General features: G+C 37.6%; 1 protein-coding gene across 4 annotated transcripts in view; it reads right to left on the bottom strand.

Moving 5' to 3' along the window:
* Positions 1-18,761, bottom strand: part of THADA (THADA armadillo repeat containing) — a 362,591-nt gene that overhangs the window by 313,058 nt on the left and 30,772 nt on the right. For all 4 annotated transcript variants that reach the window (XM_003809126.5, XM_055108026.3, XM_003809127.7 and 1 more), the window contains 5 exons: positions 13,224-13,375; positions 9,351-9,561; positions 5,210-5,345; positions 4,794-4,930; positions 2,216-2,374 (listed from right to left, as the gene is read on the bottom strand). In XM_003809126.5, the coding sequence (XP_003809174.3) occupies positions 2,216-2,374; positions 4,794-4,930; positions 5,210-5,345; positions 9,351-9,561; positions 13,224-13,375 (795 nt within the window). The remainder of the gene's footprint in view (positions 1-2,215; positions 2,375-4,793; positions 4,931-5,209; positions 5,346-9,350; positions 9,562-13,223; positions 13,376-18,761) is intronic.

Below are 18,761 nucleotides of genomic sequence, written 5' to 3'. Positions count from 1 at the left end.
TTGCAGTGGCTGGTACCAGTTGTTCCTTTCCATGTTTAGTGCTTCCTTCAGGAGCTCTTTTAGGGCAGGCCTGGTGGTGACAAAATCTCTCAGCATTTGCTTGTCTGTAAAGTATTTTATTTCTCCTTCACTTATGAAGCTTAGTTTGGCTGGATATGAAATTCTGGGTTGAAAATTCTTTTCTTTAAGAATGTTGAATATTGGCCCCCACTCTCTTCTGGCTTATAGAGTTTCTGCTGAGAGATCCGCTGTTAGTCGGGCTTCCCTTTGTGGGTAACCCGACCTTTCTCTCTGGCTGCCCTTAACATTTTTTCCTTCATTTCAACTTTGGTGAATCTGACAATTATCTGTCTTGGAGTTGCTCTTCTCAAGGAGTATCTTTGTGGCCTTCTCTGTATTTCCTGAATCTGAATGTTGGCCTGCCTTGCTAGATTGGGGAAGTTCTCCTGGATAATATCCTGCAGTGTTTTCCAACTTGGTTCCATTCTCCCTGTCACTTTCAGGTACACCAATCAGACATAGATTTGGTCTTTTCACGTAGTCCCATATTTCTTGGAGGCTTTGTTCATTTCTTTTTATTCTTTTTTCTCTAAACCTCCCTTCTCGCTTCATTTCATTCATTTCATCTTCCATCACTGATACCCTTTCTTCCAGTGGATTGCATCGGCTCCTGAGGCTTCTGCATTCTTCACGTAGTTCTCGAGCCTTGGCTTTCAGCTCCATCAGCTCCTTTAAGCACTTCTCTGTATTGGTTATTCTAGTTATACATTCGTCTAAATTTTTTTCAAAGTTTTCAACTTCTTTGCCTTTGGTTTTAATTTCCTCCTGTAGCTTGGAGTAGTTTGATCATCTGAAGCCTTCTTCTCTCAACAAGTCAAAGTCATTCTGCGTCCAGCTTTGTTCCGTTGCTGGTGAGGAGCTGCATTCCTTTGGAGGAGGAAAGGCACTCTGTTTTTTAGTTTCCAGTTTTTCTGCTCTGTTTTTTCCCCATCTTTGTGGTTTTATCTACTTTTGGTCTTTGATGATGGTGATGTACAGATGGGTTTTTGGTGTGGATGTCCTTTCTGTTTGTTGGTTTTCCTTCTAACAGACAGGACCCTCAGCTGCAGGTCTGTTGGAGTCTGCTAGAGGTCCACTCCAGACCCTGTTTGCCTGGGTACCAGAAGCGGTGGCTGCAGAACAGCGGATTTTCGTGAACCGCGAATGCTGCTGTCTGATCGTTCCTCTGGAAGTTTTGTCTCAGAGGAGTACCTGGCCATGCGAGGTGTCAGTCTGCCCCTACTGGGGGGTGCCTCCCAGTTAGGCTGCTCGGGGTTCAGGGGTCAGGGACCCACTTGAGGAGGCAGTCTGCCCGTTCTCAGATCTCCAGCTGTGTGCTGGGAGAACCGCTGCTCTCTTCAAAGCTGTCAGACAGGGACATTTAAGTCTGCAGAGGTTACTGCTGTCTTTTTGTTTGTCTGTGCCCTGCCCCCAGAGGAGGAGCCTACAGAGGCAGGCAGGCCTCCTTGAGCTGTGGTGGGCTCCACCCAGTTCGAGCCTCCCACCTGCTTTGTTTACCTAAGCAAGCCTGGGCAATGGCGAGCGCCTCTCCCCCAGCCTCGCTGCTGCCTTGCAGTTTGATCTCAGACTGCTGTGGTAGCAATCAGCGAGACTCCGTGGGCGTAGGACCCTCTGAGCCATGTGCGGGATATAATTTCCTGGTGCGCTGTTTTTTAAGCCCATCGGAAAAGTGCAGTATTAGGATGGCAGTGACCTGATTTTCCAGGTGCCGTCTGTCACCCCTTTCTTTGACTAGGAAAGGGAACTCCCTGACCCCTTGCGCTTCCCAAATGAGGCAATGCCTCGCCCTGCTTCGGCTCGCGCATGGTGCGCTGCACCCACTGTCCTGCGCCCACTGTCTGGCACTCCCTAGTGAGATAAACCTGGTACCTCAGATGGAAATGCAGAAATCACCCGTCTTCTGCGTCACTCCCGCTGGGAGCTGTAGACCGGAGCTGTTCCTATTCGGCCATCTTGGCTCCACCCCCCTGGTAAAAGTCTTATAAATGCATTCCTAAACCCAAATCTTTACCAAAACCAAATTTTTAAAAAACTTTATTTTCTAGAAATGTTCTGCACAGATTTGCAACCTCTAATTTACCATATAAAAAGGGCATTCTGTACATTTTACTTGTTACTTAAACATGAATTACAGTATCCATTTTATATAAGTTACCTTTGATTTCTGTAGAAGTATCAATATTCACCACACTAGCATTCAAGTCCTTCATATCAAAGCTATCATGTTCTTTCAATATTTTGGCTTGGTTAAAATAATCATTAGTATCTCGAGGCTGAATCTCATTCAGAATCATCTGTAAGCGGCTTGCTGACTCTGAGGGAAAGAAATGAGCGTACATGAAACCCAGTAACACATCACATGCCATATTTCCCTTGGGGATGCTTACTCAAAAAATCCATAATTTTCAATACTTAATAATCAGCTTTATTAGAAGGGACTCACAAGGTGGATAATATGAAAACTATTTATACAGTTTTCATGATGCTTGAGTGCATTTTTAAAATATGGCAATTTAGACTGAAATATAACAACAAAAAAAACTAACTGAAACTGTCCACAGGACAAAGGCCACCATGTCATCTACACTGCTTTTCTTAGTGTTGTCTAAATATCTCAAATATGGTGCTAATCATGTCAAAGAAGTGCAATAAACTTCAATAAATTTAGTTTTAAGAGGCTATTTCTCTATGAAAGAAAAATGAAGCAGGCAACAGAAAAGTAGAAAAAAATCAATATTTGATTTAAAATATAAATAAATATAAAAAATAGAAAATAGATTATTTCCCTATCATAATACAAGGTATCAAAGTTTAAAGATAGAAAGGTAAAAAGACATTTTTAAAAACCCATCAACAACAAAAACAATCTTTCATAGGACAGAAATATCGTAATGACTCCACAACTTTGAAACACATTATGTAATATACTGCTTTCTAATTATGATTTACAGTCTTCATATTACATTAAGTTTCATTTTTATTCCCTAAGCACTCACTGGATTAGGAAATGTAAGCTCCATGAATGCAACACTTTGTTCATTACTGAGTGACGAGTGCCTATAACAGAAACTGGCTCACGGCAGAGGTTCAGGAACATGAGTTAAAGGAATGAACGGATGTAGGTAGTAAGGAGTTAGCCAGGCTCAGATTTTCAAAACTAGCCATGGGTAATCATCTGAAATCAATTAACAAATCGAAGAACCGGTATTTATTGTACATCTATTATTTTGACTTATATTTAGGTACTATGGGAAATACAAACACTCAAATTACTATCATGATGATTCAATCAACATCTTATGTTCCTTCCTGGAATTTTGTCAAAAATAAATTTCAACAGTCATGAAAAACTAACAATGACCCCAAAAGAAACCACGCAAAGACCAAGAAAAGATCAGAGAATAAATTTTTAAGAATCCTATCCATTCAATTTTACAGCTTTCAGGGGAGACTTTCCTCAAGCAATTCAGAATGTATGGCAGATAACACAGGGAAGAAGCAGCAAAAATGAAGACAACCAGAGGTAAAAAGACAGGCAGAATGAAGGAAAAGTCTGTGGGGCAAAGACAGTTTTTGAGACCAACTGATACCTTAAAACTCTTCACTAATAAAAATAATGTTAGCATCCTCTGTAGGATCTACCCACAGTAGGTAACAGAAATATTCAAGATTTCTCATCCAGAATATATGGGTACTTTGTTGACCCAAATATTAGCTATAAGATTGCATGTTCCTTATTCTTATGCACTGCTCAAGTAGAAAATCTAAAGCGTCAAAATTTAGTATTTAAGGCCAGCACAGTGGCTAAGGCCTGTAATCCCAATGCTTTAAGAGGCCAAGGCAGAAGGATTGCTTGACAAGAGCAGCCTGCACATCACAGGAAGATCCCATCTCTACCAAAAAAAAATTAATTAAATAAAATAATTTGGTATTTAGACTAACAACAGGCTAAATAAATGTGTCTTACTATCGTGAACCATCACCAATCTTCTAACTCATTTTTAGGAAAGAAGAAAACCTAATATTCTCTGTGCAAAACACATAACTCCACATTACCTTAATTATCAGCCCAAGGTATTTCAGCATATGGTTCAGTGAGTGTTTATGATACAGTCAGTTTTTCTAATACAAGCCTCTCTTTGCACTCTAAAATACATTTACAAACTTTATTTCAACACCAAACATAAATATATTTCATGATTTTTCTGTGTATTAAAAACAACACTCAATTTTAGTACAGGTTAAGCATCCCTTATCTGAAATGCCTGGGACCAAAAACGTTCTCAATTTATTTTTTTGAATATTGGAATATCTGCACTGTACTTAATGGCTGAGGAGCCCTAATCTGAAAATCCAAAATATAGATGCTCCAATAAGCATTTCTTTTGAGCATCCCATTGGTGTTCAAAAAGTTTCAAAATCTGGAGCATTTTGTATTTCCAATTTTCAGATTTGGGATGTTCAACTTATACAGTATTATATAACTCAAGTTACCCTGGGGTAGAAGGTACCGTGCTCATCCTCTGTTTTGGGAATTTTTTTTTTTTTTTTTTTGCTACTTTTTAATAGTTAAAACTATTGCTAAAAGGCAGAAATACCACAAATAATAATAATTATTTTCTCCTCAACTTAGCTTTTATATCTCCCCAAAGAAATACTTGGGGAAAAAAAAAAGAGGTAAAGACATAATAATCAAACCACAGCACTCTAGCCGGCCTTCTTCATTTGCTAACCTGAATCAGTGTCCATTGGGATGAGGCCTTCAGGGGATGAGCTCTGAATGACTGGAGACACCACAGTGGAAAGCCTGTAGGACATCAAAAGGAGCTTCTCTACCACAGGTCTCCACTCGCTCACCAACTGCAGGCTGCTGCAACAAGGACATTAGGGAAATTTATACTAAAAGCAAAAATCACATTTTAAAAATGAAAATTAGATAAAAGAAGTTGAATTTGTGTTTCAAAATTGTTCAATACATAAAACATGTGAGACATAAAAATATACACAGATACGTATGTTTTTAAATCTGATTTTCAATTTTATTCAAAGCAATAGACTGCATTCCTTTCCCAGGACACATTCCAACCAGAGGTTAAAGCTCAGAAATGAATGGATTTCTGAGACAGGAGGCAGCTGTGGAAATCCTTACTTTAGAGATAACTTCTGCAAAGCTCCTGTTATACAGTGGACTCGCCCATACATTGGAAATGCTGCTGCTGCCTGAAGCAGAGAATTTTCAGCCTGAGATACTTCTTCCTCAAGATTTTCCATCAAGCATTTGATAACTAGAAAAAGCAAACAGAAAATCAAAGTAATGTCAATCTTAAAACATTTGTAAATGTACGAACAGCAAAACAGTTCCCATTAATATGGCCAACTCAAATGAACTTTACACTAGAGTTTTTTAATCAAAAAGAGATCTTTCAGGGTTATCCAACAGGGTGGCTCATTTCTAGTTAAGGCAGAACTGAGTGTCTTTCCCTAAACTGCCTGTATCCATTACAGTATTCACTCTTAGTCCTTCCTCCTAAACATCCTCTCACTAGGGTATCAAACCCCAGGCTGATGTGGCATGTGCTAATTGGACAGCAGATGGCTTTCAAATTAAAAAAGAAAAAAAAGAACAGCTTTTCTGAGATGTAATTCATATGCCACAAAATTCATATATTTGAAGTATACAATAGTTTTTATTAGTCACATATGTACAACCATCACCATAATTAATTTTAGAACATTTTCACTGCCCTCCTGCCACTAAACGAAAAAAAAAAAAGAAAACTTACCCGTTAGCAGTCACTGCTCTCCTTGCACCTCTACCCTTCTCCAGCCCTAGAGGATCACATATTGTATGATTCCATTTATGATACGTCCAGAGTAGGCAAATCTATAGACAGAAAATAAACTAGTTGCCTGGACGTCTCATATAAATAGAATCATACAATATGCGATCTTTTGAAACTGGCTTTTCACTTAGCATAATGTTTGCAAAGTTCATCCATGCTGCAGCATGTATCAATACTTCATTCCTTCCTATAGATGAATAATAGCTCACTGTATAGCCATACCACATGGATATACCACATTTTATTTATCCATTCATCTGTTGACAGACGTAGATTGTTCCCACTTTTTGGCTATTACAAATAATGTTGCTACAAACATTCTTGTACAAGTTTTGTTTAGATGTATGTTTTCATTTCTCTTAGGTATATCCTTGTTATGGACTACATGTTTGTGCTTCCTCCCCCACCCCAATATTGGTATTTTGAAGCCCTAATCCCTAATGTGATAATCGAAGATGGAGACCTTGGAAGGTAATTAGGTTTAGATTAAGTCATGAGGTTAGGACCCTCATAATGGGATTAGTGTCCTCATAAGAACAAAGACCAGAGCTTGCTGTCTCTTCTTGCCATGTGAGCACACAGCAACATGGCCATCTGAGAGTCAAAAAGAGGCCCCATATCAGGAACTGGAAACTTGATATTGGGATTCTCTGCCTCTAAAATTATGAGAATAAAGGTCTGTGTTTAAGCCACTTAGTCTATGGCATTTTGTTATAGCAGCTCGAGCTAAGACAATGCCTAAGAGTGGAACTGCAGGGTCACATGGTAACTCTATGTTTAGCCTTTTGAGGAAACTGCCAGACTATTTTCCAAAGCAGATACAGCATTTTACAATCCCACCAACAGTCTATGCGGGTTCCACTTTCTCTACATCCTCATCAACACTTGTTATCATCTATTTTTTAAATTATAGTCATCCTATGGGATGTGAAATGCTTCCTCACTGTGATTTTGATTTGCATTTCTGTAAAGGCTTTTGATGTTGAGCACTTTTTCATGTGCTTATTGTTCATGTGTATATCTTCTTCGGAAAAATGTCTATTCAGATTCTTTGTCCATTTGTAAAATGTGGTTATGTCCTTTTATTAGTGAGTTGTACAAGTTCTTTATATATACTAGACAAAAGTCCCTTATCAGACATAGGATTTGCAAATACCCCATTTTTCAGGCTTTTTCAATTTCTTAATGGCATCCTTTCACATACAATAGTTTTAAATTTTGATGAAGTCCAATTTATCTTTTGTTTCCCTTTGTGGCTTGTACTTTGGAAGTCATAACTAACCATTGGTTAACCCAAGATCACAATGACTGACATCTATGTTTTCTTCTAAGAGTTTTATAGTTTTAGCTCTTATATTTAGGTCTTTTATTTATTTTGAGCTAGCTTTTGTATATGGCATAAGGTAGTGAATCTAATTTCATTCTCTTGCATGTACATGTCCAGTTATACCAGTATAACAGACATCTCCCCTCAACGCCTTGGAAGGAGAAAGTTATATTCTAAATATTAGATTTGGTAAAAACAGTAAATTATTATTCAGAACATATAAAAGAACTCCTAAAAATCAATAAGAAAAAGACAAACAACCCTACAGAAAAACTGGACAAAGGACATCGACAGGCATTGCACTGAAGGGGAAAAGTAAATGGCTTGTAAACATGGGAAAAAATAATTATATTAGTAATCAGAAAAATGTAAGATGAAACCACAATGAGATATCGTTTTACATTATATAAATTTTTAAAATCTGACAATAGCAAATTATGGTGATGATGTGATGCAATACAAGTCTCGGAATTTGTTGGTGAGAGTGTAATTTAAAAGCCTACTTGGCATCATCTCATAAAGTTCAAGATGCACATACTTTGTGACCAGGTTATTCCATTTGTTTACCATAAACTCTTAGACATGTGCATTAGAAGATATTAATATACAGGCTAAGTACTCCTTATCTGAAATGCTTGGGACCATAAGAGTTTCAGATTTTATATTTTTTCAGATTTTGGAATATCTGCATCATACTTTGAACACCCCAAATGTGAAAATCCAAAATCCAAAATGCTCCAATGTGCATTTCCTTTGAGTGTCATGTTGGTACTCAAAAAGCTTTGGATTTTGGACCATTTCAGGTGTTGGATTACGGATGCTCAACCTATATGTAAAAGATCTACATAAGAATGTTTACACTGGCATTATTTATTTAGGAGAAAAAGTCCATCAACAGGAGAACGGATTCATAAATTGTGGTAAATCTGTACAATATATACAGTAAGTACTACTGAGAAAATTCAGTATCATGTAAAACTGAATAATATATAATAATATATACACCAGAGGCAATATTATTAAAAAAAGAAGATAAAAATTAATATAAAATACAGCTAGGATAAAGGAAAGGCTTCAAAGATATGAGTGTTATTGTATGACTTAAGGTGTGATCACCTAGCTTGTGAATAAAACTTGTGAACTTTTTACATATTATTTATATATATTACATGTATATATATATATATGTTTTTTAAGACGTCTATATTTAAACATTCTTTGTATGTTTGAAATATTTCATAAAGTCCTAAAATGTCTTGAATTGAAAGCCTTTATGTGAAGCATGCATTCCCTATTCACCTCAATTGCAGTCCTCTTCCCACTGTCTCAATAGGGTCTCCTTTGAAATCCAGCTATGAAGCAATTCAAGTAGGCAAGCATCATCCTCCATGGTACTGTCACCTCTCTATCTCCAGATCTCCGGCCATATTCCCACCAGAACTACCCATGGCCTCCTCTTTTTCTCCCATTACTAGTTTTCTTTTTCATGGCTGTTTCTACCATCTTGGAAATAATAATTTTTAACTCTCTTTCTATATCTGATCTCCCTTTTCCTATTAAAAAAAAATCCTTATCTGTCCTTATTTCTAGTACAATTCTAAAATGAAGACTGACTAGCATAAAATTAAGTACATGAATCCCCAATAAATATTTGTTGAAAATCACTAGATCTGAATAATCTCAGACCCTAGGTTTTGGAACTGGCTATTTGGGAAGAGTAAAAGGCAGGGGTATGACAGTTAATTAAAACATAAACCCTGACAGAAAAAGGAACTCCGCCTATATAGAAACAATAAAGATGGTCTGTCTCTAGTCACAGTATAATTTATGTAGGGAAAAAAGCACACTTTTGGTGGAGAAAGAGGTCATTCTCACTTAAAAAGAGCTTTATTAATAAATATTTGTATATGTACTTATTCAACATAAATCCTCTGTTTAGAAAAAAGTATTATAGCTGACTAAAATGTTCATTTGCATAATGAGAACCCATGGTGCTCTTATATGCTGATAAACTTTTAAATAAAAAACCACAAAATATATGTTTAACCATCAGATATTCTAACCAAATGAATACTGAGACTAAGCTATTTGTTTTGATAAGAGCAAACATCAATACAAACCCATTAATGTGTTCCTTTCCACCACAGCAGCAGGCCTATCTCCATTATCACATGCAACTTGCTGAGTTAAGTAGGCAGACAAGGATGACGGTAGAGCATCCTGCCAGATTAAGAAGTTCAGCAGGTAGGAAGCTGTCACACAGTCGTATGGTTTGGTGCTTGTGCTGAGCTCCAATGCTGCCTGAAATAAGCCTTGCAGTTTCTCCGAATCCTAGAATAAAGCACAGACTCAGTAACTGTCAAATTAAAGATCTCTTTAATTTAAAAAAATAGTAAATTATTTTAAAACACAGCCTGGAGCTGAGTACAGTGGGCTCGAGCCTAGAGTCCCAGCTACTCAAGAGGCTGATGGAGGAGGATTACTTGAGGCCAGGAGCTCAAGATCAGCCAAGACAACATAGTGAGACCCCATCTCAAAAAAACAACAACAAGAAACACAGGCTTGGTGCAGTGGCTCATATCTGTAACCCCATCACTTTGGAAGGCCAAGATGGGACGATCACTTGAGGTTAGGAGTCTTGAGACCAGCCTGGGCAACACGGTGAGACAAAAAACTTACTCTACAAAAACTCTACGAAAAACCTTAAAAATTAGCTGGGTGTAATGGTGCACACCTGTAGTTCCAGCCATTCAAGAGGCTGAGAGGTGAGGATCACTTGAGCTCAGGAGTTCATGGCTGCAGTGAGCAGTGATTGCACCACTGTGCTCCAGCCTAGGCAATAGAGTGAGACCCTGTCTCTATTAAAAGAAACAAAACAAAACAAAACAAAAAAACACAGCCTGGCATATAATTGTAAGTCAATATAAACATTAGTTTCCTTTCTCCCTGAATATAGGTGAGTTTTTTATTACAGTAATTAATGATTATTAATCAGCTGGAAATAATTTCAATTGGGAAATTCAACACTGATAAAACCTTTTTTTAAAACTGCTTCTTTCTTCAGCAAAAGTGTACTTTATCCTGTAGAATTGTGCTATGACTACAGCCAGACTATCTTTACTATTTCTAGACAGGGCAGTTCACAGTCTCTCAGGGCTTATGTTTCACCTGGGCATCATATGGCTGCCCTTCTCCCTTCCTCCTTCCTATACAGGTAGTTCACTGGAGAAAACTGCAAATCCCCTGGGAGGCTGTACCTGGTGAAACTTTGTGTGTGTGGAAAACAAAGTGATCAATTCAGCCTCAGAAATTATGCATCAGAGCTCCCACACCTATATCTTACAGAAACATCCACTCACATCGCCTGTCCTAAAGAAGACAGAGCAAAGGACAGTTTGCTGTTGTAGTCATGGAAAGGCACTGGGCTGACAACAGAAGACATAAGTCCTAGTCCCAACTTCAACAACTGGCAAGTTGTGTGTTCACAAGTCTGGAAGTCAGGGTTTGGCTGCTCAATAATATTCTGATTCTACTAGGATTATTCCCTATCTTGTGTTAGGAAAAAATAGTTATACACTCAATTTTGAAGTTGATTATAGGTCTACAAATATTTGATGATGTTTTATAATTTCACAACAGTAGATATCAAATGTGCTGATTTAAATATCTGTTTATTTCAATTTAAATTCTTTACCATTTGATATGTTTATTTTCTATGACCTAAATAAAAAACTTAAAAGTAGTGGCCTAAGTTCAAGTTTAAATAAGTATTAGAAAGAACCAATTAAGCATTAAACCATTTTTTAACTGACAGTTAAGTCCCAGAACTGTTTTATTAATCATTAGTAAGAAAGATAATAAATAGCCTTTGATGTCTAAAATGTCTTTGTTCCGTCATCTTAGGTCAATCGAAGTATAATATGACAAAAGACCTAGGATATGCAGCTCCAAAGAAGGAGAGTAACCTAGGTGAGTAGGGTAGTCAAGCTGTTTATGAGAAAAATATGCCGTCAACAATACGTATGTACACGTCCTTACAGAGATCAGGTTAGCATTCAAAAACTGCTGTACAATTAACTGTATTAAAAATTAATTATATATTATATAAGGGACACCCAAAGAAAGACTTTGGAAATATAATATTGTGATGGTTAATACTGAGTGTCAACTTGATTGGATTGAAGGATGCAAAGTATTGTTCCTGTGTGTGTCTGTGAGGGTGTTGCCAAAGGAGATTAATATTTGAATCAGTGGACTGGGAAAGGCAGATCCATCCTCCATCTGGGTAAACACAATCTAATCAGATGCCAGTGCAGCAAGAATAAAAGCAGGAAGAAGAACATGGAAAGATTAGACTGGTTTAGTCTTCTGGCCTACTTCTCCCATGCTGGATGCTTCCTGCGCTGGAACATCAGACTCTTGCAAGTTCTTCAGCTTTGGCTTCCTTGCTCCTCAGCTTGCAGAGGGCTATTGTGGGGCCTCAGCTTGTGATCGTGTGAGTCAATACTCCTTAATAAACTCTCCTTTATATATACATCTATCCTATTAGTTCTGTCCCTCTAGAAAACCCTAATACAAATATATAATTAATATTTTTAAATCTTGAATGCCTATTCCTTTAACTATTTTACTAATCTGCAAGCCAGAGAGTATAATCAAAATCCTACAGCAAACCACATGTGGTACTAAATTTCTTGAATTCTATGGCTAGTGTCAATATACCAAGCACGGGTTTATCAAATTTAGAGATGCAGAGGTCCCCTGAGCCCCTTAGTGATGTAAGGGCCAGGTCTTTCACATTTATGCCATAATATGCCTTCTCCATCCAGGTACTCTCAAAATATTTGCCAAGAATGGGGCATCGCTATTGACACAATATGAGGTGACATGTGATGAATGATAAGGTGAGGAGTGGCAGACAGAGGAAGAGAAAATCTCCTCTTTAAAAACTGTGTATGGTAACAAAAGTTAGCAGCCTGAGCACCAGGGAACTTTCTGCTCACAAGGGCACCTGAAAAATCATAGGCATCCGTAGATGCTGTACAGCAACTTCCAATATGGACCCAAGTCAAAAAAGATTGATGTTCTGAGAGATACAGATAGCCAGATGTTCTACATAGCCATCTAGAAGCCACAGAAACAGACACTATCCTCTCTGGCATGTGATCCTACAGAATCCACTGCATCTACAAGCTACCATGCCCTAAACACAGCTGAACAACCACAGCCTAGACCATGGCTCAGCTGCAGCAGAAACCCTCGGCCTTTATAGAGCTCTAATAGAAAGCCATAGCTAAGCTCCAGAACCAGTACTCTGCTGGTGACCCAACAGCCCTAGGAGAAGCCTCAAGGGCAGGGCTAAGAGCCTGGGTCTGGAAGTCCCCTGCAATGTGTTCACTTCCAACCCCACCTTTAATTCCTACCCCAAAGTGGGAAGAGCAATGTGTCAGGAAGAACGGAGGGGCTGGGGATGAGGTAGAGCACTAGGAACTGTTGTTAACCTCAAGTACTCGGTAAGTTTCAGTCTCAGTTTAGCTATTGCTGGTTCAAAAACCAGAAACATCCTCTCTACCTCATTTACACTCAGTTTCTCAAGTGTATGAAAAAGGGAGATTATCTCAAAAAATGCAAGTTACTGTAAGCGATGTGTTCTGATCGAATATTACATGTCCAAGGGAACAGGGGAAACCACAGTTAACTAAAATCTACCAATAATCTTGTAAACAATAAAACCTACCACCTCCCACACCTCCCTTTTTATCAAAGCAATAAAAACAGCAAAGCTCACTGATTTGTGCCTTATTTACTTTTTGATATTTCCTCCTTTCCCACTAACCCCAAAATAGTAGAGAGGTGTTAATGATAACTGAAAGAAACAGTCCAAAAACATGAGCAGGCAGATGCAAAGCACATGAATAGTCCTCAGATTGCTTTATCTGCTGATAGAAAGTTTCCATGCATATACCACATTTATAATAGAAAAGTCCTGATACCTGAAAATGTACAGCTGTTTTTGATAACTTCATCAGAAGATCAAATGCTAAAATTTTCACGTCTTCAAAAGTGCTGGTAAAACATTCCATTAGTGTTTGGAAACGATCAACATCAATATCATGACTCAGCTGATATACTGTATAAATTCTGCCTAAAAATATTTTAAAAACAAAAAGATTTAAAAGTTAACAAAAAGAAATCAATCTTCTGAAGTTATTTGACCAAATTTATAGAAAATAAGTACCAAAAAACCACACTTCATACTTTACCCATGATAGCTAAAACAGTAACTTTTCCATTAGTTTATTTCTTAAAATGACAAAATAAGTACTACAGTTCTCCAAATTAAAAAAGATTTTTAAACCATTCCATTATCTTTTGAAAGATACTATATAAAAGATTTCTAAGTTATTGTTAAAAATAAACAAAAACAAGTAAATTTAGAAACACATCTTTTTAAAAATCTTAATAAAACTTCTTGACCTAGAATACAAAGTTCTGACCAGGCTCAGCGGCTCACACCTGTAATCCCAGCACTTTGGGAGGCTGAGGTGGGTGGATCACCTGAGGTCAAGAGTTTGAGACCAGCCTGGGCAACATAGTAAAACCCCATCTCTACTAAAAATACAAAAATTAGCCAGGCATAGTGGCACATGACTGTAATCCCAGCTACTTGGGAGGCTGAGGCAGCAGAATCGTTCGAGGCCAGGAGACGGAGGTTGCAGTGAGCTGAGATCACGTCAGTGCACTCCAGCCTGCGCAACAGAGTGAGACCTGGTCTCAAAAAAAAAAAAAAAAAAAAAAAAGCAAAGTCCTACCATATCTTAGAGTGAACTGACATAGAATGATCAGTATGATGACATATCCTGATCGACTTACTGGGAGTCAAAGATAAAGAAGGAATCTTTTGGCCCTTCAGGGAAAAGCTCAATTCATCTACAAAATGGAAAAAATTAGACTGGCTTCACTCATCCCTATAACAACACGTAGTGCTAAAAGATAATGGAGCAATGCTTACAAAATCCTCAGGGAATGAAGGTGTGAAGAATTTTGCCTATCAAACTCTTATTCAAGTGTAAGAACAATAGAAACATTTTATAATATGCAAGAAATTAAGAACTACTTATCTCCAGAAACTCTTAGAGAAAAAGGAATTTCAGCCAACCAAGGGATGAAAAGAAAAATTATCCCAAAGAATGATGGTAATCACTGACTCCACTTAACTCTAGGATGAAGACTCAAGAACTGTGGAAAAACAGGTTTCATGGCAAAATGTGAAGAACATTTAAAAACATTTCACAAGTGAACTCCTAATGAAAACTGAAAACATTATTATGCTTAGTTAATTTGAGGAATATAAATTGGGATACAAACTTCTCATTTAATTTTAATTTACAAGTTAGACCAACCCTATGAAATTCCTAGAGCCGACACCTGAGGTTTTTGTTACTTCCTTAACAACTCTGCTCAGATTTGCTTCTTGTTTTCCAATCTCACCGCTTTTTATTTTTTTCTTGTATAATTGCTCTGGCTAGAACTGTCAGTACAATGGTGAACAGCAGTGATGACAGTGGGCATCTGTGTCTTCTTCCTGATCTTAGGACAAAAGCTTTCAGTTTCTCACCACTGAGTGTGATGTTACCTGTGGTTGTGTTACAGATGTCCTTCATCATCTTGTCCTTCCTATTTCTAGTTTTGCTGTGCTCATTTTTTTAATCATAAAAGGGTACTGAATTCTGTCAAATGCCTTTTCTGCAAAAATTGAGACGATCACATGGTATTTCCACTTCCATTTTAATGTGGTGTATTACATTGACTATTATTCTTAAATTGACCCACCCTTACATTCCTGGGATAAACTCCACTTACTCATGGTATATAACACTTCTAATATGCTGTTGGATTTGGTTTGCTAGTATTCTATTGAGGGTTTTTGCCTCTATATCCATAAAGGATATTGGTCTTTGGTTTTTTCTTTCCTTTTCTTTCTTCTTTTCCTTCTCTTCTCCTCTGTTTTCTTCTCTTTTCTTTGATGAAGTCTTGCTCTTGTCGCCCAGGCTGGAGTGCAATGGCGCAATCTCAGCCCATTGAAACCTCAGCCTCCTGGGTTCAGGCAATTCTCCTGCCTCAGCCTCCTGAGTAGCTGGGATTACAGGTACCTGCCACCAATCCCGGCTAATTTTTTGTATTTTTAGTAGCGACGGGGTTTCACCATGTTGGCCAGTCTGGTCTTAAACTCCTGACCTCAGGTGATCCACCTGACTCGGCCTCCCAAAGTGGTGGGATTACAGGCATGAGCCATCACACCCGGCTGGTTTTCTTTTAAGTGTCTTTGGTTTTGGTATCGGGGTAATCATGGCCTTATAAAATGAGGTAGGAGGTGTTCCCTTCTCTCCAATTTTTTGAAAGAGTCTGAGAAGGACTGGTGTAATTCTTCTATAAATGCTTTGTAGAAATTTCACCAGAGAAGTCACTTGCCCTGAACCTTCTCTTCCTCTGTGAGCCTTTTGAATACTGATTCAATCTCTTATAGGTCTGCTCACATTTTCTATTTCTTCTCAAGTCACTAATTGTCATGTTTCTAGAAACTTGTTCATTTCATGTAGGTTATCTAACTTGTTGGTGTTACAACTGTTCACTGTACTGTCTTATAATCATTTTTATTTCTGCAAACTTAATAGAAATGTTCCTACTTTCATTTCTGATTTTAGTTGTTTATACTGTCTTTCTTTTATCTTAGTCAGTTTAGCAAACTTTGTCTATTTGTTAATCTTTAAAAAACACAACTTCTGGTTTCGTAGATTATTCGTGTTGTTTTTCTGTTCTCTATTTCATTTATCTCTGTTCTAATCTTTTTGTTTCCTTCCTTTTAAGTTTGTTCTTCTCTTCTAATTGCTTGAGGTGGAAAGTTAACTTGGTTATTAATTCAAGATCTTTTAATGTAGGCATTTACAGCTATAACTTTCCCTATAAGCACTGCTTTTGCTGCAATGCATAAGTTTTCAAAAATACGTTGTATTTTTGCTTTCATTCATCTCAAAATATTTTCTAACTTCCTTCATGATTTATTCTTTTATCCATCAGTTGTTTAAGAGCTTTTTTCAAATGTGAAGCCCTTTATGACACCACTGTATGAAGCCACTAACACTCTCCAGCCTCCTAGGTCTTCTATATATCCCCCTTATCTTCTTGAAATATTTTTCATAGAACTTGTCTACATCTTGTACATACATAATCTACATAATCTTGTATCTACATAATGTACTAGTATACACAAATTCTATGTATTACTTGTTCATTACTATCTCCCTTCACTGAAACATAAGCTCCAAAGGAAGAAGCACTTTGTTTGGGACTGTGAATATCCTCGGCTGCTTGACATATAATAAGCACGAAATTAATATTTGCTGAACAAATCCTTTTAATCTAATTGTAGAATTTTTTTTACCATCAATATTGTGGCATTTGATTCCACATAAGAAAGATGCATGCAACTTATTCTTCTTGGTCTAGGAAAGGCAGAAACCATTTGACTAATCTCAAATCAGTCCTACCACTGAAGTTCTTGAGATGATAATGAAGGATGAATTTACATCTCCCATCCTGTACTTCATAGTCAAGGTTCTTAAGCCTCCTTTAAAAGTAATGCCTGCAGTACGGCTTGCTCCATTTGCATTACCTCCCAGTTGTCTAACATAATTACGATGGCATTAAGTCACTGCCCAATTACATGCAACTCATTCATTAGAAAGATGACTCAGGGTTTTCATTTTTAAAGTACATTTAAATGTATTAAATTACTCTCTTGACTGAAAAATTATAGGTATGCTTCAGCCTAGTTTTATTTCCCACACACTTAGATGCAGCTACAACTGCTTTAAATGTGCAGGAAACTTTTTGTTATATGGTTGAAGTAATCAATCACTCTAAGGTAAAAACTTATTTTCTAAATTAAGTTGAAGTACTATTGAAATTCTATGAACTGATGGGAGACTCCTGCATTCATTGAATGCTGTAACAAATTACCACATACTTGGTGCTTAAAACCACAGAAACCTATTCTCTCATAGTTCTGGAAGCCAGAAGTTCAAAATCAAGGTGTCAGTAGGGCCATGCACTCCAGAGGCTCTAAAATCTGTTCATTGCCTCTTCCAGCTTCTAGCAGCTGCAGGCATTCCATGGCCTGTAGCCATCTCACGCCAGTCTCTACCTACGCTGTCGCACTGCCTCCTCTTTCTTTTGTTTGTCAAATCTCTCTCTGCCTCTGTCTTGTAAGGATACTTGTGATGACATTTTTGATCCATCAAGATAATCTAGAATTATCTCACCTCAAGATCCTAAACTTAAGAATATCTGCAAGGACCCTTCTTCCATGTAAGGTTTGCATTCACAGCATCTAAGGATTTGATGTGGATGTGTTTTAGAGACCATTTTTCAGCCTGCCATCCCCACGTGAATAAGGTGATCATATTTCCTATTATAAAAACTGGAACAAGCCAGTATCATCAATACTCTAATAGGATGCCCTGTGAAGAACACCATTATCACCTATGCAACATTCCTGCAAAAATGTACAGCATGAATCAAATCATCAGGAAACAATGAGACAAACCCTGAGACACATTCTTCCAAAATGTTAATATCATAAAATTAGAAACCTTCCAGATTAAAGGAAGCTAAAAAGAGGCATAATAACAAAACGCAATGCGTGATCTAGGATTGCTTCCCAGATTGTAGGAAGCTTTTTGTTCTATAATATAAAAGGCCATTTGTTGGGACAATTGGCAAAATTTAAATATGGATTGCGTATTCAATTAAAGCATTGTATCAACATTCAATTTCCTGAATTTGATCATTGTGTTATGGTTATAGAATTAATAAAAGACATAGATATAGCAAATATTGCAAAATATTAATAACTGATGAATTGGCCAGGTGCGGTGGCTCACACCTGTAATCCCAGCACTTTGGGAGACTAAGCAAGGCGGACAACCTGAGGTCAGGAGTTCGAGACCAGCCTGACCAACATGGTGAAACCCCGTCTCTACTAAAAATACAAAAATTAACCTGGGCGTGGTGCCACGTGCCTGTAATCCCAGCTACTCAGGAGGCTGAGACAGGAGAACTGCTTGAACCCAGGAGGCAGAGGTCACGGTGATCATGCCACTATACTCCAGCCTGGGCAACAGAGCGAGGCTCCGTCTCAAAAAAAAAAAAAAAAAAAAAAAAAAAGATGAATCTAGGTAGAGCATAAATAGCTATTCATTGAACCAGTCTCGAAACTTTGCTGCTGATTTAAATTTTTTCAGAATAAAAACTTTTAAAAACTGATTTTCACCAAATGAAGCAAGACTCTTTTACATTAGCTAACTGTCCTCCTGTCAAAAAATTACACTTTGCCCAATAATTTAAAATAAAAAAGAATCCAATGATAGTGTAAAGCTCCCTCATGCTTTGGCCACTCCCTGTGAAGGAGCAGCTGAGCAGGATATTTTCCTGTTTGACCACAGTCAACGAAGACAGCACAAGCAAGAAAT

The sequence above is a fragment of the Pan paniscus genome, chromosome 12 (assembly GCF_029289425.2).
Source record: "Pan paniscus chromosome 12, NHGRI_mPanPan1-v2.0_pri, whole genome shotgun sequence".
In the NCBI taxonomy this organism is placed as follows: Eukaryota; Metazoa; Chordata; class Mammalia; order Primates; family Hominidae; genus Pan; species Pan paniscus.
Note: the sequence above shows the minus strand (reverse complement) of the source record. Positions and strands in the feature narration are given on the sequence as shown.